Below are 27,849 nucleotides of genomic sequence, written 5' to 3'. Positions count from 1 at the left end.
GTGGGTGGAGGCTTGTGATATCCCACAGAGGTCACCTGTGGAGCCCTGAAAGGAGCCACTGGTGTAGAAATTGAGCGCCACAATCACTTTCACGGTCACTGGCAGTGGATGCCCTCCATGTCCCCGTGCCGCCAAATCCTACAGCAGCTGGCAGATGTGACCGACCAGTTCCCTATACATGTGCACTCTTCAGCAACGCTGGTTGTTGGTCACCAGGAGGAATGAAACGCGATGTCTATAGACTCTGGGTCTGGCTAGGTGCCGACCAACGATGGCTCACTGTGGCTCTTCAGCGACATGTGTGGGAGCCCCAGCTGCCCCTTCTTCCAGAGGGTGCTGCTCCTCCATCTGTGCAGTCAGGTGCCCCCGTTGCTCTCTTCGTTATCTCCTCTCTCTGTACGCCACAAGACACACAACTAGTTCACCAGGCTCCATGCTCCTGCTGTACTCCTCCTGCAGAATGAAAGAGAGAGACACATGGTTAGCATGGATATAGAAGAACCTCTTGGTTAAGTCTGAAGACTCATTATCACATCCTGGAAAGTGCTGGCCAGCACTTGGATGGCCAGAGTTTGGTGTGCTGCGTGGCTGCCCGAAACCCCACCCATCTTGACCTGACCGATTGGTGGTAGCTTTGCCCACTGGACTGCATGCTGTTCTCTCAGCTCAGGCGCAGGCATTCTCCTAACCCACGCTGCAAGGCTGCCCTGTTAGCTTGAACCATGGGGGAGACTGGTCCAACCCGGGATGCTGACATTGCAAATGGCTGTGAGCAACTCCACCAGTGACTGCTCCATGGCCAGCTCTAGCAAGGAGATCGTACAACATGCCCAGTTTTTCAACTGTTCTGCAGTCCATAAAAACTCTCATTATTTTGCAGCCTCCGCCTGAGGGGTGAGAAGCTCTGGAGCACTTGGTGGCACTTCCATGTCTCTGCATTGCTTGGGTGGGCAAATAAGCTAGCGGCCCGACTCCACGCATGTCAACGTGGCTGTGACTGAACTGTCTCATAAGGTTTCCCAAATTTGTAGCTGCCCCCTTGCCCTCCACCCCGCATATGTTTGTGCACTACCTTCAGCTGCAGGGCAGCCCTTGCCACCTTTAACCCTGCCCCCCGCCCCCCCCACTCCGCTCCCCACCCCCAAGCCACCTCAACTGCAGGGCAGCCCTTGCCCCCACACCTCCAACACACCTCAACCTTGAAGTCTAACAGGCCACCCGGGTGAGCGCTGTGCGACATTACTGTGTACTCACCCCTCCAAGGGCATGGGGTGGAATTCCCCACCAAGTGCATGCCTTATAAATGCTGCTGTGAACCGCGTCGGTGTTCACACCGGAAACATGGCCCATCATTGATGGGCCAAGCAGGCGATCGCAAACTGGTTTCAAGACATCGTGAAACTGATTTTTGGCCTTCTCGACATATTCTCCACTCATGCTGCTGAGCATGCCTGATGCCAGCGGGCACGGACAGTTCCGCTCTTTGTGTCTTCCTGTATCTTCCTCCATAAAGACAATCTCCCAGTAATACTAGGGAACCAGGGGACTTGTGAAAATAAGGAACTGAAAGAAATTAGTATTAATAAAGAGGTAGCACTCGAAAAATTAATTGGGTTAAAGATGGATAAGTCGCTTGGACTTGATGAGCCACATCCCAGAGTGTTGAAGGAGGTGGCTATAGAGATAATGGATGCATTGGTGCTTATCTTTCAAAATTCTATAGATTCTGGAAAGGTTCCTGCAGACTGGAAAGTGGCAAATTTAACCCCAATATTTAAGAAGAGAGGGAGAGTGAAAACAGAGAATTGCAGATGTGTTAGCTTGATGTCAGTAGGAGGGAAAATGTCAGAATCTATTACAAAGGATGTGATTTGGATGTGGAGACTAAATGTAATATTTCCATATTTGCTGATGACACAGAACTAAGTGGGAAGGTAAGTTGTGAGGAGGATGCAAGGAGACTTCAATAGTACTTAGACAGGCTAAGCGAATGGGCAAGAACATGGCAGATGGAATATAATGTGCATAAGTGTGAAAGTTATCTAGTTTGGTAGAAAAAAAAACAGAAAGGCAGAGCATTTTTTAAATGGTGAGAGATTGGGAAGTGTTGATGTCCAAAGGGACTTGGGCGTCCTCCTTCATGAGCCACTAAAAGCTAGCATGCAGGTGCAGCTAGGAAGGCAAATGATATGTTAGCCTTCATCACAAGGTTATTTGAATACAGGAGTTAATATACCTTGCTGCAATTGTATAGAGCTATGGTGAGACCTCACCTGGAGCACTGTGTACACTTTTGGTCTCCTTCTCTAAGGAAGGATATATATGCCATAGAGGGATTGCAATGGAGGTTCACCAGATTAATTCCTGGGATGGCGGGATTGTTTTATGAGGAGAGATTGAGGAAACTGGGCCTGTATTCTCTAGAGTTTGAAGAATGAGAAGTGATCTCATTGAAATTTACAAAATTCTTAAAGGGCATGACAGGGTAGATGTAGAAATCATGGGCAGAATCTTGCCCTTGGATGGTGTGTGGGCCCCACCGGCTTGGCGGCTGGCAGGCAGCCGACCCCCGCCACTGAAATGGGGCCCACCGCCATTTTGAGTGGGCAGGCCAATTAAGGCCCGCTCAGCAGCATCCCCAACGGGAAGTGCTATGCGCTTCCTGTGTGGGGGGGAGGGAATCCCCATCTGTCAAAGTGCACTCTTTCACGCATGCGTGCGAAAGGGCGCACTTCTCCCCGAGACAAAGTGCTGTCTCAGGGAGACCAATGACAGTCCGAAAAACTTTAAAAATACAAAAATTAAAAAATTATTAACATGTCCCCCTCATGTGACAATGTCACACGAGATGGGACATGTTAATAAAGACCACATAACTTTATTAATTTTTTAAAATACGGACATGAAACTTCATCCCGCCAGTGGATGAAGTTTCGTCAATAATCTGGAGCCCGCTGGGGCTCCTGGCCTGCCCGCCAGCCTTAAGGTTGGACGGGCAGCTCTTTAATTACTTTAAATAGCCTGTCAATGGCCTCAATTAGCCATTGACAGGTCAGCGGGCGGACAGCTGATTTCGCTGTCCGCCTGCCTTCCTAAAAATTTAAAGGGACCGGGATGACATCGGGGATTCCTCCCGACGTCATCTCGTGTCATTTTCCCCTCAGCAACCGGGCCCCGCCCCCAAATCGCTGAGGGGAAAATCCTGGCCCATGTTTCTCCTGGCTGGTGCGTCTAGAACCAGGGGACATAGTCCCAGAATAAGGGGCAGACCATTTAAAACCGAGATGAGGAGGAATTTCTTCACTTAGAGGCTGAATGAGTCTTTGGAATTCTCTACCCCGGAGGGCTGTAGAAGTTCAATCATTCAGCATGTTCAAGAGAGAAATTGATAGATTTCTGGATACTAACAACATCAAGGATAAGGGGATAGCACGGGAAAGTAGCATTGAGGTAGATGATCAGCTGTGGTCTAATTGAATGGTGGAGCAGGTTTAGTGGGTTGAATAACCTACTCCTGCTCCTATGTTCTAATGTCCCTTCGTATGTCTGCACTGGCTGATGTAGTTCACAAAGCAAAATTAAACGAATAGTGCATCTACTCGACTTATAGTTTTTTTTTAAAATGGGGTGATTTTCATGTTGCTACCGCTCAGTTTGAAATAAAAAATCTGAGCGTCAGTGGGACCAAAATTTTGTGACTGGTGGAAGCACCAATCTATTGATGAGGTGTCAGCAATCTTGGTTTTCCAGATAGCCTCCATTCAGGTGGCTGGAGCCCCCGTCAAAAACAGGCAGGAGGCTCATAAATGCAAACAAATCGGCATTAAAGATAGTGGTGAACTCAGGTGCCTCTTTTTGTCTCAACATGCATGACAACCACCAGTTTCCGATCCTGCCCACCATCCACCGTGGTACAATTTGGGAGGCAGCCAGTTCCTGTGATAGGCAAAGAAACCTTCATCTGCACTCAGATAAAACATTATAAATGCTTGAGAATACATGTTATTGCAATTGCTAGTGGGCATTGTGCATAAAAGACTTCCAAATTAAATGTATTTGCCACTGTAGCTTCCACAAACACATTTATCTGCATGACAAGCTTATGTAGGCAAAATCCAAGCTGATTATGAATATAGGAATTTATAATAGCAAAAGTGAGCCAACAGGCAGTCGAGAGATGCACCCAGGAAGTGCAGCAGGTTATATGTTTTTAATATTCTAGGTAGAATTTCCTTTACTTGCCCATTTTCTTCCCTTTCCTGAAAGTATTGACTACATTTGGAGTAAGGTTTTATGGACACAAGTCACCTTGCTCAAGGGATCAAAAATATTTTGACAATAGACATTGAGACATTACTCAACGGCAGGAAACATCAGAACCATGAATGGTGCTGTTCTCACCCAATGTTCATACATACCAGTTCCAGCAGGGGTCACCCACTAGCAACTTGGAACAGGAATTCTCCCAATTTTCTGCTCCCTCACCCGGGAGTACTTCAGTTAATTGTTCCTAAAGGCATTCCAATTTAAATCAACTAACTCAGCACAGGAACATTTTTTCTGTTAAAAAGGTATTATTTGAAAATAGGATGAAGTGCTCAAAGATTGCAAAATGTGCAGGAAGTGGTTCAAAGTGAAACAGCAATACAGCCCTGGAGAAATGTATCTAAATTGTATTCTAAGCAATTCTCCTTTTTCTCTTATCTATTTTATGTGCCTTTATCTCTACACCGTAAATTGTGCACCAAAACTTGTAATATTTAATAAAGATACAGAGGAGCAGGCAATTGTATATTCTTTATTCAATATTTTAAATTGTGTGCCAAGAACAGAGAATAAGTACTTGTGGCTTAGACTAAAGCCAGTGACACAGAATGAGAGGTCGTCACGACAGCTGGTTATAAATAATTACTAGGCCGCACTGCTTTAACATCAATCACAGAGGCCAATACATAAAGCTCACTCAAAGGCAGTGAAGGTTTAATGTTAGGAAAGATGTGTTGCTTTCTCATTGCATAAAAAGATTGCAACATAAGTTTATCAAATTCCTGCAACATTGCACTGTCACTCGAGTTGTCCTGCCACTCTTTGTGTTGATGCACACTCATTGTATCAAATGACACCATAGCAACATTTCTACCTTTGGGAGAAAGTTTCTGTGAGGAATATAATTCCTTGTAACCACTGTTAGTATGCTATCTGCCAATGGTGCATGTACCCCGAGGGGAGAATTTTCTCCCCGTCGGGGAGGCTGTGCGGGGTGGGCGCGGGCGGGTGCGTAGCCGATCGGCGCCTCCAATTGGCTAGGCGGCGCCATTTTACGTGGGCAGGCCAATTAAGGCCCACACAGCGTGACACACGCCAGGAATTGCTGAGCGCTCCCTGTGTGGGTGGGGGGGTGGTGTTTGCCTGAGTTGGGACCTGCGCTCTTTCATGCATGCAGGCGAAAGAGCGCGGAAATCCCCCTGAGGCACAGAGGTGCCTCAGGGAGATTAGTTTCACATATAAAACACTGAATAAAGGGAGAAAAAAATTTTAAGGACCTGCCCCCTCATGTGAAATTGTCACATGAGCAGGGACGTGTCCATTAATGTTAATGAAAATTTTTCCAACCTTAAGGTTGGATAGACAGCTCAGGTCAATGATTTAATTGATGGTTAAATGGCCTTAATAGGCCTGGCTGCACACCAGCTGAACTGAAAATCTGAATGACGCGCGGTGATGTCGGGACGCACGCCTGACGTCACTCTGCGTCATTTTACGCCTCGGCGAGCGGGAGCGGGAGCCAAAGATTCTACTCCGAGTGGTGAATTGTGGACTTTACGGGCTTATTTTTCATGTGTAATATTACTCATCTTAGCTGGACCATCACGGGCAGGCCTAAAGCAGAAAACAAAGCACCGCTTCATAAACCAGGGGATAATTTGGTGAAGTGAGCGTGAGAAACTGTGGCAGATGGAGTTTAGTGGGGGAAACTATGATGCCTTCCACCATGTACCTAAGGAAGGTAGATCAGAGCACCTTCTAAATGGTGAGGAGCAGAGATTTAAGTGTTCATGCACAGCAATCGAAAACTAGTGGACAGGTGCAAAAGAAAGATGAATGGAATGGATGCTAGGATATGAAAGAAGGGAAGTTATACTACAATTGTATAACACTATGCTTGAACCACATATGGAGTACAGTGTTCAATGGGCACTGCACCTCAGGAAGGATAAACTGACCTTGGAGGGTTTGGAACACAGATTCACCAGAAAGATACTTGGGCTGTAAGGATGAAATTATGAGGACAGGTTGCGTAGACTCGGCTTGTCATATAGAAGACTAAGGGGTCATCTCATTGAGGTGTTTAAGATGAGTCAATAGGATAGATAGAAGCAATTTCCTATGGTTAGTTCAGAACAAGGGGACATAAACTTATTTCATCTCCATTGCACCACTGAGGCCTAGACCCTATAGTTGGCTGGGGCAAACTGCATCACCAGCCATTTCCAGCAAAGCCCACAGGTGTTTGATCATGAAAAGGGCATCATAGTCCCCAGCTTGCACTAGAAATTTCAGATTCAATGCTATCCTGATGCCACACAGTCCTACTGACCGGAGTGATGCCCATTCTCCTAATTTGGCCACGAAGGTTTAAACAATAATTATACATATAATCATTCACCAAAGATCAGGTGTTCCACTGGAAAATGGGCCCTGAGTGAGGGCTATTTAACAGGCCACTCAACAGGTTGCATGTGAGGTGCTTCTCACTTACTTTAGATTGGAATTATTTTGTGGATACACTTAAGGGTTTTTGTTTATTTTGTTTTTGGCAGTTTATGGTTACATTCAGCAAGCACAGAGGAATGCCTGGCCAAATTTGGGGGCAGTTGTTGTTCTGTATTTTGGTCTGTAACGTAACCAGGATATAGAGCAGAGGATGCAAAAAGGGGAACTGAGGGAAGAGGAGGAGAGCGCTCCATTGAAGGTCCTACCCATTAAGTGTTTTCGCAGGGATCATTCCCTCCGGGACACCCTGGTCCACTCCTCCATCACCCCCTACACCTCAACCTCCTCCCACGGCACCTTCCCATGCAACCGCAGAAGGTGCAACACCTGCCCCTTTACTTCCCCTCTCCTCACCGTCCAAGGGCCAAAACACTCCTTTCAAGTGAAGCAGCATTTCACTTGCACTTCCCTCAATTTAGTCTACTGCATTCATTGCTCCCAATGCGGTTTCCTCAACATTGGAGAGACCAAACGCAGACTGGGTGACCGCTTTGCAGAACACCTTCGGTCTGTCCGCAAGCATGTCCCAGACCTCCCTGTCGCTTGCCATTTCAACACTCCACCCTGCTCTCATGCCCACATGTCTGTCTTTGGCCTTCTGCATTGTTCCAGTGAAGCTCAACGCAAACTGGAGGAACAGCACCTCATCTTCTGACTAGTCACTTTACAGCCTGCCGGACTGAATATTGAGTTCAACAATTTTAGATCATGAGCTCTCTCCTCCATCCCCACCCCTTTTCCGATCCCCCCCTTTTTTTCGCAATAATTTATATAGATTTTTCTTTTCCCACCTATTTCCATTATTTTAAATGTATTTCCATCCATTGTTTTATCACTACCTTTTATTCCTTCACCCCACCCCACCCCCACTAGGGCTATCTGTACCTTGCTTGTCCTGCTTTCTACCCTTAATTAGCACATTCCTTAGATAATATTACCAGCTTCAACACCTCTTTGTCCTTTTGTCTATGACATCTTTTGGCTATCTCCACCTATCACTGGCCCTCTATCCAGCTCTACCCTCCCCCCCTTAAACCAGCTTATATTTCACCTCTTTTCTATTTTTACTTAGTTCTGTTGAAGAGTCATACGGACTTGAAACGTTAACTGTGTTCCTCTCCGCAGATGCTGCCAGACCTGCTGAGTTTATCCAGGTATTTTTATTTTTGTTTTCAGAAAGCAGTTCTTCTGTGTTCAATTGACCCAGAAACAACACCTGAGATAACTCCAGATTAAGAAGGCGGTGGTCACTTAGCTGCGGCATCTTCTACAACATGTCCTGTTGCCTCCCCTGAGTGAGGACACCCTGACAGTGGCCACCAAGGTCACTGTCACCATCAGCGCTTACAATTCCAGGTCTTCCTAGGTGAAAACTGGAATCATTGCCAACATTTCCCAATATGCTACTCACCGCAGCACCCGGGAAGTGATAAAGTCCCAGAGGGAGAGAGTTCATCATCTCTTCGCTCAGGAGGAACAAACAGGATGAAAAAGCACAAGATTTTGTTATAATTGTGGCATCCTTGATGGTTTGGGGTGCCATTGCATGCACCCGAATGGCTTTCTATGCCCCCTATATCAACAGAGAGGGGTGCAGGAACCACAAGGTCTTCCATTCAGTAAATGTGCAATTGCCATGTGACCATGTATGTCCTTCATCTCGACAAATGCCCACTATCCTGGCAGCAGCCATGATGCATTTATCATGCAAAAGTCTGCCCTACCCGCCACGTTCGGCCATCCTATGGTCTCTGTCCTGTTTTACTATGTGACCTCCATGCACCTCATTCATGCACTCATGCACCACTGGCTTTGTTCTTGTTTGTTTCGATGTAATCAGTACATCTCCTGTCATAGCTTTTCTACGAACCAGAGGCTGGCTGCTGGGAGAGCGAGAGCTACTCCACTCTGTACATGGCTAATGGCCCATCAGAAAATCTGGGATCCACTATCTATGGCTGGTGCACCATGCTTCTTGACCTTCAGTGTCCCAAAACCACTTTCTGTCAGCCTTCAGTTCAGCAGTACAGTCTCCCTTTTAGAACGACAGTCTACCTTCAAGAGCTGGAACATTTGCCCACCTTGGATGCTTATTAATTACTCACCCTATTGTGTGACCAGGCACCCAGCAGAAAAGGAGACACTTAGTCCCACACACAGTAATCATGGGAATGAAGTGTCAACACAAAATGCCCTGTTGAGCATCTCCAACCAATGTGGGCAGGTCACAGAATGTACCCGCTCCCCCACACTCAAAAAGCAGTGTAAAACCATTTATAGATAAAAGTTAGAGCTAGGCTATTCAGGGGTGATGTCAGAAAGAGCTTCTTCACAAGAAGAATAGTAGGAATCTGGAACTCTGTCCACCAACAAGCTGCTGAGGTGAGGTCAATTGAAAATTTTGATAGAGTTTGTTGGAGATTTTTGTCAGGTTAGGATATTAATAGATATGGAACTAAGAGGGGTCAATAGAGTTGGGCTAGACATCAGTGATAATCTAGATGAAGAGTGGAACAAACTCAAAGGGCTAAATGACCTATTCCAGTCCCTGTGGTTCAGTCAGTCACCCTAGATCATCCTTACAGATTTCCTAGCTATCAATGACAGAGTGGTCTTATCCAGAACACTGAAATTACCTTTGACAAAGTCACTAACAACATCATTTGAGACTTCTTCCTGTCCTCCTTGATCCCTCTAAGACTTTTGACATGGCCTCTGCCTTTTTCTACCATGTGACCTTCATGTACCTCATTGTCCACTCATACACCATTGGCTTCACTCTTGTTTGTTTTGGTATAAACAGTACATCTCCTGTCATAGCTTTTCTACTTAAAGAGGCATCTCAAGAGTGCCCCAATGTTGCCCTCTCTGTATCTTTCTATTTCCCATCTGGTGCTCCTTGGAGACATCTCTTCACACATATATATAGATATATACACATATGGGTGTTTTATATATGTTTTCATATATATATATATATACATAAAGTGCCACCAACTTTAACTCAGTGACTCTTTGTTGGTTTTTGCCAACCTGTCTATAATCACATAATGAACCTGAACTTTATTTAACTTAACATTGGCAAAAGCAAAGCTTTGTTCAGCTCCTAGCAGAAATTCCTTATCCTATTTTCTATCTCAATTCACGCCCCTGGGTGTTCTTTCTGGTTGAAATGTGGTGCTCAACCTCAAAGGCCCCTTTGTCCCTGAGCTAAGTTTCAGATCAATATTCATCTCCAAGATCAGCGATACCTAATTCTACAACATTGCCCACTGCTGGCCTTACTCGTTCCATCACGACTGAAATCCTAATCCATACCCAAATCACGTTCAAGCTCAATATTTGCATTACTCTTTGAGTTGGCCTATTGAGCTCCGCTTTTACATAAACTTGCTCAATACTTCACCATCTCCACTCTTCTCGGGGCTATTGTATTACCCCTGTCCTCACCAATCTCCATTGACATCATAACCTTTAACACATGGACAGAGCTTTTTTATTCCTTTATTCTTTCACGAGATGTGGGCGTCACTGGGAAGGCCAGCAATTGTTGCTCATCCCTAATTTCCCTTGAACTGAATGCCATTGCAGAGGGCAGTTAAGAGTCAACCACATTGCTGTGGGTCTGGAGTCACATGTAGGCCAGACCAGGTAAGGATGGCAGATTTCCTTCCCTAAAGGACATCAGTGTACCAGATGAGTTTTTACAACAATCAATGTTAGTTGTCATGGTCACCATTACTGAAACTAGATTTACATTCCAGATTCATTAATTGACCTCAAGCTCCACCAGCTGCCGTGTCGGGATTTAAACCCATGTCCCCAGAGCATTAGCCTGGGCCTTTGGATTACTAGTCCAGTGACATTGCCATTACACCACTGTCTCCCCACACTTAACACCAGGGAAATTCTAGAGTGCTTACACCAGAATGTAAGTATCGCCCAGGTTTTCGCTGCCAGGTCAGGTGCGCAGAGACTGGACAGTTACAGGCTCTGAGAACCTGACCTTTAAAAATGGCAGCCTGCAGTTCCAATTTTTGTTCTGGAGGCAGACTAGATAAGAAGTCGGGTCCTCTGCCCCCAGAACGAGTTGTAGAGCTGCCAGGCTTGGAGGCAGGCTGGGTGAAAGGCTTGCCTCTGTGCTCCAACACTTCATTGAATTCAATTAAAAAATGATTAGAAAAAAAACAGCTCTCCAGCCATCACTCCTCACCTCCCCCCCCACTTTTCCCCCACAAACTCCCCATGCCAACTTATATTATATCATGCCTGCCACCCATTCCCATGGCCCCTCATACCCCTTAGGCCAGCACATGCCCCTCTACCTGACCCCATTTTCCCTCATACACCCTATGCCAATCCAAGCCCCTCTACCCACCTGCCATGTCCCCTCATACCCCCATTTTTACGCCACATTCCCATGGCCCTTTATGTTGCATATGCCAACTTAGTGCCAACACATGACCCCACTCACCACCCTTTGCCCTTGGCTCCTCCATGCCAACTCACCTTGTCTCCATCATGGGCGAACTTCAGGAGCCAAGCTCACGTAAAACAAAGTTATGTGTCACTATTTTAAACAAAAGCATTCTCATTGATAAAGAAATCATTCAATACATAGAAATTCCTTCAACTAATCTCAAATGAAAACAAACATTTCTTTCCTACAAACACTTGGAGTTTTCAATCAAATTGCTCACTTAACAAGCACCCCACTGTGCTAATGTTAGTTTGTAAAATCAATTATTGAAATATCACCCCCAAGAGCAGATGGTGTCTTCTCCATTTCAAAGCAGATTGTCAATGGAGGGAAACAGGTGCTTAGATTTTTTTTTTACCTTTCAAAATCAGTGGATTTTTTAAATCATAGCTATCTATGCATTTACACCCCAGTACCAAATATGATGAGGAGGGTATACCAATGTATTTTTCTATATTTTTGGATGCATTATGGCACTTTATACAATGGAAAAATGTACTGTAATGCACGTCAACACTTACACAATGTTGGCCAATGTAAGGGACAACTTGCCTTTGCAGGACAGAGCCTTACGATGAATCACTGCATTTAAAACACATTAACATCACAGTACAACATCTAATAGTGACATTTGAAGATGTCAACATATTTTATACTTAAAGATCAGAATGTCCCCGACTCAGAGGCTTCTCCCAGTGATCAGAATTCTCCAAGAAGACATTCTTTTTGGTGCTTCCAAAATCCATACCAGCGCACGAAAGAGTGAGGGTGGAAATACAATTTTCCTGTTGTCCTCACAATGGCGACCTTGATCTCAGAATAGGTGCATGGCATTTTGCAGCCACGAAAAAGCCATACAAAGATGGCCAGGAGTCGGAAAAGAACAGGAAAATTGTTTTCCTGCAAACAAAACTATGTTCTGCATTTTACGAGGCAATTCCCACCTCCATGAGGGGACAAAAATCTGGATACTTTTCCAATATTGTTGAAAGTGGGTAGTAGTGTCCCACAGAGTTCAATTCTTGAACCACTTCTGTTCACTGTGTATAACAATGATTTAAATTTAAGAGAGAATGGCAACCAAATTTGCAGGTGTTACCGGTAATTATAGTTCATTCTTTTTTTTTAAAAAGGAAGGATATATGGCGACATTAATACATTGGGAGGATGGGTTAAAATGTGGCATGTGTAATTCAGTGTCAGTGAGTTTGATGTAATGTATTTTGGCAAAAATGAAGCAGCATACATTTTCTGAAAATTGGTGCTATGGAAGAGCTGAACAATTGTAGGGAGACAAATTCACAGAACACTAAAAGCAGCACTTCTGATTGATAAATTCTTAGCTTTATTACAGGGTACAGAATACTTTATTACAGGGTACAGAATATGAAAGCTAAGAGCTAATAATGACCCTGTATAAACCTTTAATAAAACTCCACTAAGAGTACTTCTTACAGTATTGGGCTTCATTGAGAGGAAAAACATTGGCTATGATTATTTTTGAAAGACAGAAAGGAGAAGAACAAAGATGATTCTTTGTGGTAGAAGTTTAAAGCAGGAGCACACGTTAAAGGAATAGTTTCTTGGGCAAATTTAATTTTCCAAAGTGAAGTCATTAAAGGTTTCAAGATTATGGACAGAATAGATAGAGTTCATGTTGAAGAACATTTCAAATATCAAACGATAAAGCTTTTAAATTCAGAAATTAGGAACAAGAAAGAATGGAATTATATCACCCAAAAGGAAATAAAGTTATGAAATGTTCACGTTCCCAACAAAGTTCAATCATGTGAAGAATTCAAATAACATATGGATGCATTCCTGAATATTGAAGGGATATTGAGAAAGTGGGTAGGTGATGTTGACCTATTAAATAGGAATAGATTTCTTTGGGGCCTAGAGATATTTTCTTGTTCCGAAAAATTATTGTTATTACCTTTGGAAAATAGATCTTTAGCAATGTAATAAAGGTAAGAGTGGCATTACGTAGTTATGGAAAAACATAGAACCATAAAGTATTTATTCATGAGTTTTATGAGCAAGTAAAAAAGTATTTTGTTAGATGTCAAAGGATTATTTGTCATTTAGTAATGTTACCCTGCTAACTATTTTCAATTTTCCACAGATAATTACAGTATTGTTGTTTTTATTTAAAAGCATGTATGTTATAGATATAATAAATGTGTATTATATATTGAATATATTTTCTGTACAGGAATGTTAAAAACTACAGTTTTGCGACATATGAGGAAGAAAATTATATTGGCTAATTTGCTTCAAATTTTTTGTCATTATCTGCTGGCTGTTTGTGAAACTGGAAAATAAATCCATTCCAACACAAGGCATTGTATTGATTTTTGTAAATCTTAATAAGTCGGTAACAGCATGACACAGTCAGCGCCATAGGTACAAACTACATGAAGTGACCAAAAGATATAAAATAGTTGATTTTTGTCATGCTGTTATTATTGTTTCTTTGTTATGAATGGAAATTTCTGGAAGCTTTTATCATTATCTCTAAATGGCACATGTCAATGTTAATTTATCTTTGGGAAAAACACATTGAATATTTATCAGCTTTTGATTATGATGTGCATTTGCAAAAGTATTGACACTGAAAAATATGTTTTCTGTTAGATGCTCCAGAGTCACCAGAAGATTTGGAATTGACTAGCCTGCAAAACAGGAATGTTAGATTAGACTGGAAGCCTGGAAATAGCCATAACAGTCCCATAATTGGTAGGCAATGTTTAATATTTCACTTTTTTTTTCTTCCCTAATTTTTTTTTATGTGGTTCTCAAAGATGGACTATGGTGTATAATTGAAAGGTTGGATTTGATTATGATCACAGATAAACCAATATAAATTCTTCTGATTTGGATGGCCCTTCCAACTGCATGGGCAGAATTTTCCCACTGTCGGGGAGGGAAGTTGAAGAGCGGGCACGCGGAGGCGCACCTCCAATCGGTGCCCCCGATTGGGGGCACACCACCATTTTACATGGGCGGGCTAATTAAGGCCCACCCAGCATGATGTCTGCACGGAAGTGCTGTGCGCTGCCTGTGCAGGCGAGGGGGGGGATTCCCTAAACCTGAGAGTGTGCTCTTTCACGCATGCGCACAAAAGAACACACTCATCTCCCTGAGGCTAAGTGCTGCCTCAGGGAGATCGGCTGTACATTTAAAAATCTGAAAAATAGAAAAAAAAATCCCTGACATGTCCCTTCATGTGACACTCTCACATGAGTTGGGACATGTTCATAACTTTTACATACACATTAATTACATTTTTAAAAACCTACATGAAACCTCACCCTGCCCATGGATGAGGTTTCATGCTTTTTCTAATTTCTGCTGGGGCTCCTGGCCTGCCCGCCAACCTTAAGGTTGGATGGGCAGGTCCATTAATTAGTTTAATGACTCTGTCAATGGCCTCAATTGGCCATTGACAGGTCGGCAGGCGCACAGCTGATTCTGCTGAGCCCCCGCCTTCCTGAAAATTTAAATGGAGCACGGTGACATCGGGAGTTCCGCCCGACGTCATCCTGTGTCATTTTACATGTCGGCGAGCAGGCCCCGCCCCCCCCCCCCGCTCGCCAGTTGGGAAATCCTGACCCATATGTTAGAAGTCTGAATGGGGGTAAACAGAAAACTCAGTACTCTTGAATTGAGCACAATATTGGTAGAATTAAAGGAGCAAAAAAAATGGTTTGATTGGATAGATGGTATGTTAAAGCAAAGGGTGAACAGTGGCTCAGTTGGTAGCATTCTCACTTCTGAGTTACACCACATCTGTGATGTTAAAAATATATTCTTTGTATTTGATGAAAATGCTAAAGATCTGCATAGTTTTGAAAATTAAACTTCTATTGATGCAAGACAAAAGGTTACAAGTCACGCCCTAGACTTGAGCACAAAATTTGAAGCTGACACTCCAATGCAGTACTGAGGGTGTGCTGTCTTTCAAATGAGACTTTAAACTGAGACCCTGGGGAAAATTTACTCCCCATCTGTGGGGTTGGGTGGGAGTGGACGCGCAGCTGATCGCTGCCTGCGATCGGCTGCGTGCCACCATTTTACTTGGGTAGGCCAATTAAGGCCCGCCCAGTGTGATGCGCACCCGGAAGCACTGAGCACTCCCTGTGTGGGCGGGAGGAGTGGGCTGAGTCGGAGCCTGCGCTCTTTCGCATATGTGTACTAAAGCGCGTAGAAATCTCGCTGAGGCATAGCGCTGCCTCAGGAGTTTAGTTTGATTTTTAAAAATTTTAATGAAGAAACAAAAAAAAAATTTAAGACATGTCCCCTCATGTGACAGTGTCACATGAGCTAGGACATGTCAATGAATTTTATTAAAAATTTTTATTAAACTTTCAAAACCTTCATGAAACCTCATTCCGCCCAGGCTCTTTGCTTGCCTGCCAACCTTAAGGTTGGACCAGCAGCTCAGTTAATTATCGTAATTGGAATTTAAATGGCTTTAATAGGCCTTTGACAGTTCGGTGGGCTGCTGCCAACTCTGGTGCGTGCCCGCCGAACTGAGGATCTGAATGACATGCGGTGACGTCGAGACGTACACCTGACTTCACCGCACGTAATTTTATGCGTTGGCGAGCGGGCACCCCCTGCTCACCAGCCTGAAGGTTCTGGCCCCTGTGGATCTGCTCTGGTTGAGGCTAAAATCTGATGGCACTATTTCAAAGAAGAGCAGGGAGTTATCCCTGGTGACCTGGCCAATATTTATCCCTCAATGAACATCGCAAGAAAACAGATTACTGGTATTTGAACATTGCTGTTTCTGTGACTTTGCTGTGCACAAAATTGGCTATTGCACTTCCTACATTACATAAGTTATTATATTTCAAAAGTACTTCACTGGCTGTAAAGTGCTTTGAGATATCAGATGGTCAAGAAAAGCATTATATAAATTCAAGAATTTCTTTTCAAAAGATTCTCTTCTGAGTTAGATTGTTGGACGGAGGTTTGTCCAACATCTAAACTGTGCAATAAACCAAAATAGAATTGCAAATAAAAGAGAGAAAATGTTCCGTATTCATCTTGCAATAATCTGGTTTCCATCAAAATTTACAGATTTTCATCCAGAAAAGTAAATGATGCCAAATAATGCACAATAGTCATGTAATGTCAGAACCATTTTAATCTATTTTTTGATGGAAAATATATTTTCTAACTACACTACAAAGAAAAATATGTTTGTTTTACATCTGTGCTTTTTAAATATATTCTTTGTATTTGACAAAAATGCTGAATATGTGTATATTTTTGAAAATTAAACTTCTATTTATTGAAGTCAAAGCAACTGCCTTGAATACGAAGTCTCAAATCCCAAAAGTTATGAGAAGTTTTAGTCTAGTAGAGGTCTAAAAAAGTTTAAGTTTCAACCTCTGTTGCTTAGTAAATTAATTGATGTATTATATTCACAATAGTCATCAAAAATAAAATTCAAAAGATGTATCATTAATTTGTATCATTAATATGTAACAACAAATAAATGCTGAATTTTCCATGTAATTTTATAAATTTAATAACATCTGACACAACTTCAATTTTATATAGAGTTTATTGTGGAGGAAACTACATTTGAACCTGAAAGGTGGCATGAAAAGACAAGCGTTTTCGGGAATACAACTTCAGTTATACTGCAGCTTTCCCCATATGTGACTTACCAGTTTCGTATATCAGCTCGGAATGAAGTGGGCAAAAGTCATCCCAGTGTGCCTTCGGAAAAGCACACAACAACATCAGCAGGTATGTAAACAAAAATTACTATTTGTTCCTTTCCTATCAAAATAAGGCTTTTATCAGACAATGGGTATTAAGAATAATAACAACAATAATAATTAGTTCAGGAATGCATGATTTTCGAAGCCACGCTTGCTGGAAGATTTCAATTTTAGCACTGTAAGTCTTCAAAACATGTCCCAAGTACCTCAATATATGGAGGGTTCCAGTTTCCTACTTTGTTTAGCATGATAAACTGATTAGTTTTCTTTGATTTAATTACATTCCACTAGTTGATCTATTAAAGTAAGCTTGTATCCTTCTTCCTCTGCTGTTGGTGTCTCACTCTAAGTCTGTCTTTAATTTTTATCTCCTCTCACTTTTTCTTTATCTGTTTGCCTCTTTAATTCTTTTTTCTCTCTCTTTCTTTGTCTCTCTCTCTCTCTCCATCCCCTACCCTACATCTTGCACATAGCACAGATAATTATTTAATACTTACTACATGGAATAATTAATCATTTAACTGATCGATGTAAACATAGAATATTCATTATTTGAGTGTAGGTTGTAAATACAATATAATTGGTAAACTTTTTCAAACTATAAATATAGGGCAGGATCTTCTGGTCAGCGAGCGAGGGCAGGGCCCACTCGCCAACACATCAAATGACACGGGATGATGTCGGGTGGAACTCCCGATGTCACCCCGCGTCATTTCCATTTTCAGGTCGGTGGGGGCGCAGCCGAGTTAGCTGCATGCCCGCCGACCTGTCAACGGCCTATTGAGGCTATTAATAAACCAATTTAGGTAATTGCCAGGGCTGCCCATCCAACGTCAAGCTTGGCGGGTAGGCCGGGGGCCCTGGCAGGCTTAAGAAAAAGCATGAAACCTTATCCACGGGCGGGATGAGGTTTCATGAGGGCTTTTAAATATTTAATAAAGGTTTGAGCAAAAGCGATGGACATGCCTCAACTCAAGTGACAGTGTCACATGAGGGGACATGTCAGGGAAATTTTTTAAACATTTGTCCTAAAAGTTTTAATTCTGAGGCGATCTCCCTGGGGTAGCACTTAGCCTCAGGGAGATCAGTACACTCTTTCATGAGCACGCGTGAAAGAGCAGACTCTTAGCTGAGGGAATCCACCCCTCCCCACCACCCACCCACACAGGGAGCGCATAGCACTTCCTGGCGGACGTCACACTGGGCAGGCCTTAATTGGCCCGCTCGCTTAAAATGGCGGCGCACTCCCAATCAGGGGTGCCGATCGGAGGCGCGCCTGCCCACACCCGCTCCCGCACTTCCCCCCCAACGGGGGGATAATTTTTCCCATAGAATAGTTTATTAGTTGGCAGAGTATATCTGTGGAATTTGTTATTTTAAAGTTGCTGTAAGTACGGGACAACTTATTATCTGGGAATAGATGGTAACAAGAGTGTTAACTCAACTTCAGCTCAATGGTTCCTATTACCAAAAGTAGGAGGAATGACTTCATTTTTATAGTGGTTAAAATCATGCAAAGTAAAAAAGCGTGTGTGCTACCCTTTTCGAATTGCTTCCCCCAAAATATATAGAACTCTCCCATGTTAAATTTATGTATTAGCTTCTGAGATTCACTGTCAAAATTCACACATGAAAATTGCTAATTTGGCAAAGTACTACAAAGGTGTATATTCTGATGAAATCTTATCCTGGGAAACATTCAAAATCTTAAGGAGAGGAAAAGATGGGAGAAAGTAGGCAGGGGTAATTGAGGAGGGGATAAAAAGGATCAGTTATCAATTGATTGATGAATGTTCTGTTACTCTTATGATAATTGAGCATTTAATTGGCCAATTAGCCCATTACTTCGTTGCTAACCTTGTTGTACTTGACCTAAAAATACTTGATTGCCCATACTGCATGCCCAGCATGGAAAGTGTTCCCTTTCCTTCCCCTGATGATCAGAATATTGACCAAAGAGGAATACCATGTAGAATAATGTTGCTTTGTGCAATGTACTGTTTACATCATTTGTTTGTTCACAAGTGCAGCTGCTACTGAGGTTGCATTTGTAACTTTCATTTGGACTTGGGAATCTTTCAGTGTTTCTTTCTATCCTTTCCCTTGGTATTTAATTTTCTATCAAACTTGCATTGTTTCGGAATTGCTTTTTATTAAACTGCATCTAGATTTACACATTGAAATGTTTTTCTTTCTTAACTCTCAGTGCCTGTAAGCAGTTTTGCAAATTTCCCAATAATGTCTTGATAAAATTGCACTTTGTTTTGAATGCAATAAAAATACCTTTTTTCAAGCTGATGGTTGTTCATTCATCAGCATAGTTTGGTCAAAATGTGTAGTAGAATAAATCAGTTGATGATATCAGATGATCAATGTGAACTACCTTGCCAACCAGTGGCAGTAATATTTCCTGTTGATGAATTAATTATTATACCAGAGCATTCATACCTCAAAGCACGGACTGTTAGAAACATAGGAACAGGAGTAAGTTATTCATCCCATTGAGCCTGCGGCTTTTGTCTCTAAAGGAGGTTGTACCATTTTAATTGCAATTCTCAACCCTTTCTCCATTTCTTCAATCCCCAAGCAATTATCATGTTCCTTTTTAAAAATCTTAGTTGGTTCTATAGCCATTTGTTGAAGAACATTCCACTTTCTCACAGCTCTTTGTGGGCAGGGTTTTTCAGAATTTTTGTATTAACTGAATTGGTTTGTATTCTAAGATTATGGCTTGTTTTAAATTTTGCCAATAGAGGAAAGAATCCCCTATGCTTCCCCTATGAATTCCCTTTCCTAAATACCCCATGCAGACCATCCTGTTAGATTTTTGGTTCTATATGCTAGATATTCTACTCAGATTTTCAGTCACTGGTTACTCCTGTAAGTGAGCATCATGTCACCTAAGAACCAGAGTGTATATTTTTTGAACCAATTTCTTGGTAAATATAATAGCAAATCCAGGGAAATAAGAACACTTGCTACTATTTGCCAGATTATTGGAATATATCACACACTGTCCTGTAATTTTCCTTGTCTTTGACAGGTAGAGTGCACTCAAAAACTAACAAATCATTTCACAAAGAATAGGCAAATGAGAGTCCTATATAAATAACAAAAAAGTCAAGTAGTTTATACATTTAGCTGTATTTCACAATATGTAAGAACAACTATGATGTTTTATCTGAGCTATATTTCAACATAACTGGACCCCTAAAAATAGTTGCTCATTGTATGGAAGTCAGAAAACTTTCACTGAATCAAACTAGCCCAGACTTTGTGCGAGCAATAAACTGTAGACCCACCAACCGGGCTCAGACGACTACAGATAATCCCCAATTGGGAGCTTCTCACTACATCAAAGATTTGTTGTCAGGCAATGAGTCTGCACCTTCTCACAGATGCAGACATGACTGTCAATCAAACCTACTGCCCTAAGATGTTTGTTACTTTTATCTATATCAGAGGATTTCACGGAATTGTTTCAAAACCCTATGAAGGCTGTCAAAAGAAAATATATTAACAAACTAAAGTGCTTGTAATTCAACATATTGGTGATCGTTTCACAGTATTCAATCACAGACAATATTGGACTATTGGAACCAGCCTGGAACACATATAGTTTGGAAATTTTGAAATAAAATGCTTAGACAATTAGGCAATTAACATAATAGCCATTCTATATGCAGCAGGAATCATAACTCAGATTAGTATTAATTGATTTTCATCCCGCCTTTTCAAAATATGTATCCCTGCACTTTGAGAATCAATGAACAGAGATCATTCTGTAACCAACAATACCAAAACAAATCAATAATTTAGAACAGATAAAGATGCCTCATTTTTGACACACAACTATGCTGTTGACGGGGAAAATAAGTTAAGTTCCCCAGGTCTCAGGTTTGACAAGCATTCTGTCTCATTGCTAGTGTGCGTCTTTGTTTATAGGATATATACATGTTGTGATGAGGCTTTTTAATCACTTTTTGAACTTGTGGCCAAGCTTCTAATGACTTATGTCCCTATGTCCAAAATCCCTTTTATTAATTTATACCCCTGACTGTATTCAAATCTGATGTTCATAGCTATAAAGTATTCTGCTTCATGGTAGGTTACATTAAATTCCATTTGCTTTCTTTCCAGCTACTCTTTAATTTGTATTTTTAAAAATAATGGGATATCCTTTTCTTCACAGTCCGCTATTCCTCCTGGCATAGTATCATTTACAATTTTAATATACCTAGACTTTTCACGAAACCGGTTAATTTATTGAGTGAAATGTTGGCACCAACTCCAATCTTTAAGAAACACCACTTGCCCTTGCCCATCAATTTGAAAATGCCCCTTTTATCTAACTCTCTGACTCCTCCCAACTGCCACAGCTTTTTTCACTTCACAAGTTGTCCTTGAGTTTTACCTACCAGTCTTAAAATGTGTTTTGAAAATACATTTGTATGACTGTGACAAAAGATTAAATATATTTTCTGGAATATATCATGGTATTGGCTTCTATTTTTCTGTCATTGCATGATGAAATGCTGCTGTGCACTTCATCCACTTGTCACATCTCACCAGAGAACTCTCCTCTTTTTCCCGTCTCTCAACCAATTACCATGTCACAAGGATAGCTCCAATTCTGTGCACTTTTATTTTTTTCTAATAATCTCTTTGATAGAACTTTATCAGATTCCTTCTGGGAGTCCAAATAGACAACATCCATAGACATTCCCCCATCCACCAGACTAGTGACTTCCTCGAACAATTCAGCTGGATTAGTCAGGCATGACCTACCCTTCACAAATCCTTTCTTTATTTTTTTGTGGGACCTGGGCGTCGTTGGCAAGGTCAGTATTTGTTGCCCATCCCTAATTGCCCTTGAACTGGGTGGTTTACAAGGCCATTTCAGAGGCCAGTTAAGAGTCAACCACATATTGTGGTTTTTGGAGTCACATGGAGGCCAGTCTAGGTAAGGATGGCACATTTCCTTCCCTAAAGTACATTTGTGAACCAAATGGGTTTTGTTTTACAACAATTGATTATGGTTAACATAGTCACCATTACTGACACTAGCTTTATATTCCACATTTATTAATTAAACTTGAATTCCATCATGTTGAGTCCCTGATCAGCTTGTCCAAGTTTTCAGTCACTTTGTTTCTGGTGATATATTCTAGTTACCTGCAAAACTGATGTTAGTCCGATGAGTCTGTAGTTGCCTGGTTTCTCCCTCTCTCCCTTCTTAAATAAGGGAGTGACGTGAGATTTTCCAATCCAAATCACCAATGATAAGTGAGAGTGTTTATTTTAGTTTAAAAATCCAAACTACTTTGAAGAATGCCACTGCTAAAAATTATCCATTTGTTTAGATGGACTTGAATTCCAAACATTACTCTAATGTTGACAGTTCAGCATAGGTGACGTGGTAACATCAGGTCAGGATCAAAAGACCAGCAGACAATAATCTGTTTCATACCTGTACTTCAAAATCATGTCTGGTGGTAAATTATGTGATCTAATTTATTTAGGAGGGGTCAAGCACTGGTAACTCCAGAATTGCTTAGTGTTGAATGAAATTGAACAATCATCTGCTTCTGCAAAGTGAGAAACCTGTGATACCTCCTTCGCTTTAGATTCAATAAATCGTTGCTTCACCTGGAAGGAGTGTTTGGGGCTTTGAATGGTATGGGCAGATGCCTTTTTATCTCCTCTCTTCTCACCATCCAAACAAGCAATCCTTCCAGCTGAAGCAGCATTTACATGTACTTCTTTCAATTTAGTCTACTGCCTTCACTGCTCACAATGCGGTCTCTTCGACATTGGCGAGACCAAACACAGATTGGGAGATTGCTTTGCAGAACACATCTGTTCAGCATGACCTTGAGTTTCCAAAGGCCTGCCATTTTAATTCTCCACCTTGTCCTCATGCTGACACCTCTGTCCTCAGCCTACTGCAATGTTCCAATGAAGCTCAGCACTTCATCTTTTGATTAGGTACTTTACAGCCTTCTGGACTCAATATTGAGTCAACAATTTCAGACCGTAATCTCTGCTCTCCCATTTTATTTCCTTTGCCTTGCATGTTTCAGTCTTAATTTTGTTTTGCTCTTGTTTTTGCTTTCAGAAGACAGCTGTTCATTATTTCGCTATTCCTGCCTCCTCTGAAGCTTTCTTTTGTTTTGTCACTTGTCCTATTACTACTCCCTTTGGCTCCCCCGACCAATACTTTTGTCATTTCATGTCTGTAGTTTTCCGTCCTATCACAGACAATCCCTTTTGTTCTTTTTCCACCCTCCCCCATTTCACCTTCATAAAAGCTATTACATTTTTAACTGCTCCCAGTTCAAATGAAAGGTCACAACCTGAAACGTTAACACTGCTCCTCCCTCCACAAATGCTGCCAGACCTACTAAGTATTTCCAATATTTTCTGTTTTTACTTCAGATTTCCCGCTTCTGCAGTATTTTGATTTCAGAGGGCATCTTGTACCCTTAGTGCATGATTGGACCAACAGTATTTCCTTGGCCACTAAGATTTAAGAATTGGGAAATTAAAAAAAATAACAGAAGAGGAAATAATGTGAATTAGTGTCAAATCAGGTACAGAAGGAGCAAAAAGAGGAAAATAAATATTTGATGAAGAGCGGAAAAGAGACTGAAGGGAAAAGAAAAAAATAACTAATTAAAATTTGAAATTTTTACAATTGCATCAGAAGAATTTACTACATGCAGTAATGAGATTGAATAGTTTAAATTGTTCCCTTTCTGTACCAGAGAGTTAAGATTACCTTTACATTGATAATTATCATTGAGAAAAGGGTACTTACACTTAAAATCACCAGCTTTAACTTTCAGTGGTGCACTTAATTGACAATTAATATTTAAATCCAGCAAGCTCTTGAAAAGAATTTGGGAAGCTCAGGCCCCATTGCCATTTGTGCGAAGCAATACGTAGAGCACTGAAAATCGACCAACAGGTCACGGCGTATCTTTTAATTCCCTAAACGTGCTGTTGATTTGCAGATAAATAATAGAATGTATTGTTACCATGTCATTGTTTTTCCATACATATCCAGAATAATTGTTGCAATAAGCCATCCATGACATTAGGATGTACATGCAATGCACATCATTGCCACTAACTTATATTTATTGCCATATGGTGCAGTCATACACAATTTGCTGTATGTTCAAATGCAGCAAGACTTGGACAATATCCAGGCTTGGGATGATAAGTGGCAAGTGTTATTCAAGTCACACAAGTGCCAGGCAATGACCAACTCCAACAAGAGAGAATCTAACCATCTCCCCTTGACATTCAATGGCATTACCATTGCTGAATCCACCGCTATCAACATCCAGAAGCTTAACTGGACCAGTCATACAAACACTGTGGCTGCAAGAACAGGTCAGACGCTAGGAATCGTGTGATGAGTAACTCACCTCCTGAGTCCCTAAAGCGTGTCCACCATCTACAAAGCACAGTTCAGGAGTGTGATGGAATACTCACCACTTGCCTGGGTGAGTGCAGCTCCAATAACATTCAAGAAGCTTGACACTGTCCAGGACAAGGCAGCATGCTTGATTGGCACCCCATCCACAAACATTCATTCCCTCCGCCACCAACGCACAGTGGCAGCAGTGTGTACCATCTACAAGATGCATTGCAGGAACTCACCAAGGCTCCTTAGGCAGCACCTTCCAAACACACGACTGCTGCCATTTAGAAGGACAAGGGCAGCAGACACACCACCACCTGCAAATTTTTCTCCGAGCCTCTCACCATCCTGACTTTGGAATATATCACCGTTCCTTCACTGTCACTGGGTCAAAATCCTGGAATCCCTTCCTAACAGCACTGTGGGTGTACCTACACCACAGGAACTGCAGTGGTTCAAGAAGGCAGCTCACCACCATCTTCTCAAGGGTAATCAGGGATGGGCAATAAGTGCTGGCCTAGCCAGCAATGCCCACATCCCATGAATGAGTAAAAATAAATTGTGAACTTGCATTCTTTAAAAAAAAATAGGGGTAGGAAAAATTGATAAGTTCTTAATTTGTCTTAAATTTGTCCAAGGATTAAGCAAACCTATAAAAAATGAAAATAATTTTCTAATATATTGCAATTTCAGTTATTCAGTTAATTGTTTTTGTTTTATTTAGTTCCAGAAAAGAATCCAAAAAATGTAAAAGGAGAAGGAACAAATATTGACAATATGAAAATTTCATGGGAGGTAAGAAACTCAGATACTTTTAATGTCTATGTGGAATTTACGAATGATTTTGAAAATCTCCAGCACTCTCTTCAAATACAGATTTGCCTATTATAGAATCATAGAATGGTTACAGCACAGAAGACCATTCAGCCCATCGCATCTGTGCCAGCCCTCTGCAAGAACCTTAGTCCCACTCCCCTGCGGCAGTGCACAAAATTGAAAGTTCTTTACCAGCTCTGTATAATATGGTGATGTATCATGTATTTCCAGTTGGATCAATGCAGCAGCAATAAGGCAAAATAGTAGTCATTTACATAATTATTTGTAGCTTATATTACTATAGAGTCATAGGTGTTTCATTTTGTGTTGGAAGTTAACTGGAGCATTACTCCTTATATCCAAGAATGCAGATGTGTACTTTAAAGGTAATTTTTTGGACACAATGCTTCCAGTCAACCAAAACATTATTTGTTGAGCAAATGACAGGGAAATAGGGAGGAATACAAATCAGCCATACCCTTCACCCAATTCTCGACTCCATGCTCAGGCTAAGCAGGGCTGTGCAAAGGGACTAAAACCTCTCAAAATTTGTGCTAGTGAAGATAGTTGAATACCAAAGGAAATGGCATGTACATGAAAGATACACCATTAAAAAAATCAAAGGTGATGAAAATTCATAAATTAAGGTTAGTAATTATAGTAAAAGTATGGTATATATTAGCAAAAAACATTTAAATTTTGTAATTTGGTTTTTTTCATAGGTCCCACACTGTCATTGGCCAGGTCATAATTAAGAGAGTAGGGAGCAGCCTGCTTGTAGGTCTTTGCCAAAACCTTTTTTAGTTACTCACAAAGGAGATATGTGAGAATGGTGTTAGCTGACTATTCCTCTGCCTTTAGTGAATCACATTACTTCCATTCAGTAAATCCTCCAAATTGAGCCAGAAGAGATTTGAAACTCATTGGTGGAATTTGCGGACAAGCAGCTTTGTCTGTCTCTATAACAGAAGATTGGCACATCAATCCTCTGCATCATTACACAGCCTGAAAAAGGTATGTTAATCGTAAGAGGACTGAGTGATACATTACCACATTATCCACTGATCCCTAAAATCAACTTCAAACACTCTCCAGACCACCAGAGGTTGCATCATTCTCAATGGTGAGGGAGGCCAGCACATCAGTGCAAAAGATAAGACTGAAGCATTTGCTACAATCTTCAGCCAGAAGTGATGAGTGGTGACCCATTTGCCCTACTCCGGAGGTCCCCAGCATCACAGATGCCAGTCTTCAGCCAATTCGATTCACTCCACGTGATATCAAACAATGGCTGAAAGCACTGGATACTGTAAAGGCTATGGGCCGTGACAATATTCCAGCAATAGTACTGAAGATTTGTGCTGCAGAACTTGTCTTGCCCCTAACCCAAGCTGTTCCAGTACAGCTACAACACTGGCATCTACCCGGCAATGTGGAAAATTGCCCAGGTGTGTCCAGTGTACAAAAAATAGGACAAATCCAACCCGGCCAATTACCGCCCCACCAGTCTACTCTTGATCATCGGTAAAGTAATGGAAGGGGTCATCAGCAGTGCTATCAAGTGGCATTTGCTTAGCAATAACGTGCTCACTGATGCTCAGTTTGGGTTCTGCCAGGACCAGTTGGTTTCTGACCTCATAATAGCCTTGGCTCAAACATGGACAAATGACCTGAACTCCAGAGGTGAAGTGAGAGTGACTGCCCTTGACATCCAGGCAGCATTTGACCAAGTGTGGCATCAAGGAGCCCTAGCAAAAAATGAGTCAATGAGAATCAGGGAAAACTCTCCACTGGTTGGAGCCATACCTAGCACAAAGGAAGATGGCTGTGGTTGTTGGAGGTCAGTCATCTCAGTTCCAGGACATCACTGCAGGAGTTCCTCAGGGTAATATCCTCAGCCCAATCATCTTCAGCCAACTATCAATGACCTTCCTTCCATCACAAGGTCAGAAGTGGGGATGTTCGTTGATGACTGCACAATGTTCAGCACCATTCACGACTCCTCAGATGCTGAAGCAGTCCATTTCCAAATGCTGCAAGAACCTGGACAATATCCAGGTTTGGGCTGACAAGTGGCAAGTAGCATTCACACCACACAAGTGCTAGGCAATGACCCCCTTCAACAAGACAGAATCTAAGCATCGTCCCTTGACATTCAATGGCATTACCATTGCTGAATCCCCCACTATCAACCACCTGAAAGTTCCCCTCTAAGTCACTCGCCATCCTGACATGGAAATATTGACCAGAGACTGAACTGGATTAATCATATAAATCCTGTGGCCACAAGAGCAAGTCAGAGATTAGGAATCTGGTGACGAATAACTCACCACCTGACCCCCCAAAGCCTGTCCACCATCTACAAGGCACAAGTCAGGAATGTGATGGAATACTCTCTACTTGTCTGGTTGAGTGCAGCTCCGACAACATTCAAGACGATTGACACCATCCAGGACAAATCATCCTGTTTGATTGGCACCCCGTCCACAAATATTCACTCCCTCCACCACCGATGCACAGTGGCAGCGGTGTGTACTATCTACAAGATGCACTGCAGGAACTCACCAAGTCTCCTTAGACAGCACCTTCCAAACCCAGACCATCTA

The 27,849-nt window shown here is 42.0% G+C and overlaps 1 protein-coding gene across 9 annotated transcripts in view; it reads left to right on the top strand.

The window, feature by feature from the left end:
• chl1b (cell adhesion molecule L1-like b) overlaps positions 1–27,849 on the top strand; it is a 954,137-nt gene that overhangs the window by 645,874 nt on the left and 280,414 nt on the right. For all 9 annotated transcript variants that reach the window (XM_078543741.1, XM_078543742.1, XM_078543744.1 and 6 more), the window contains 3 exons: positions 13,892–13,993; positions 16,829–17,020; positions 25,152–25,222. In XM_078543741.1, the coding sequence (XP_078399867.1) occupies positions 13,892–13,993; positions 16,829–17,020; positions 25,152–25,222 (365 nt within the window). The remainder of the gene's footprint in view (positions 1–13,891; positions 13,994–16,828; positions 17,021–25,151; positions 25,223–27,849) is intronic.

Source organism: Cetorhinus maximus, chromosome 6, assembly GCF_964194155.1.
Source record: "Cetorhinus maximus chromosome 6, sCetMax3.hap1.1, whole genome shotgun sequence".
NCBI lineage: Eukaryota > Metazoa > Chordata > Chondrichthyes > Lamniformes > Cetorhinidae > Cetorhinus > Cetorhinus maximus.
Note: the sequence above shows the minus strand (reverse complement) of the source record. Positions and strands in the feature narration are given on the sequence as shown.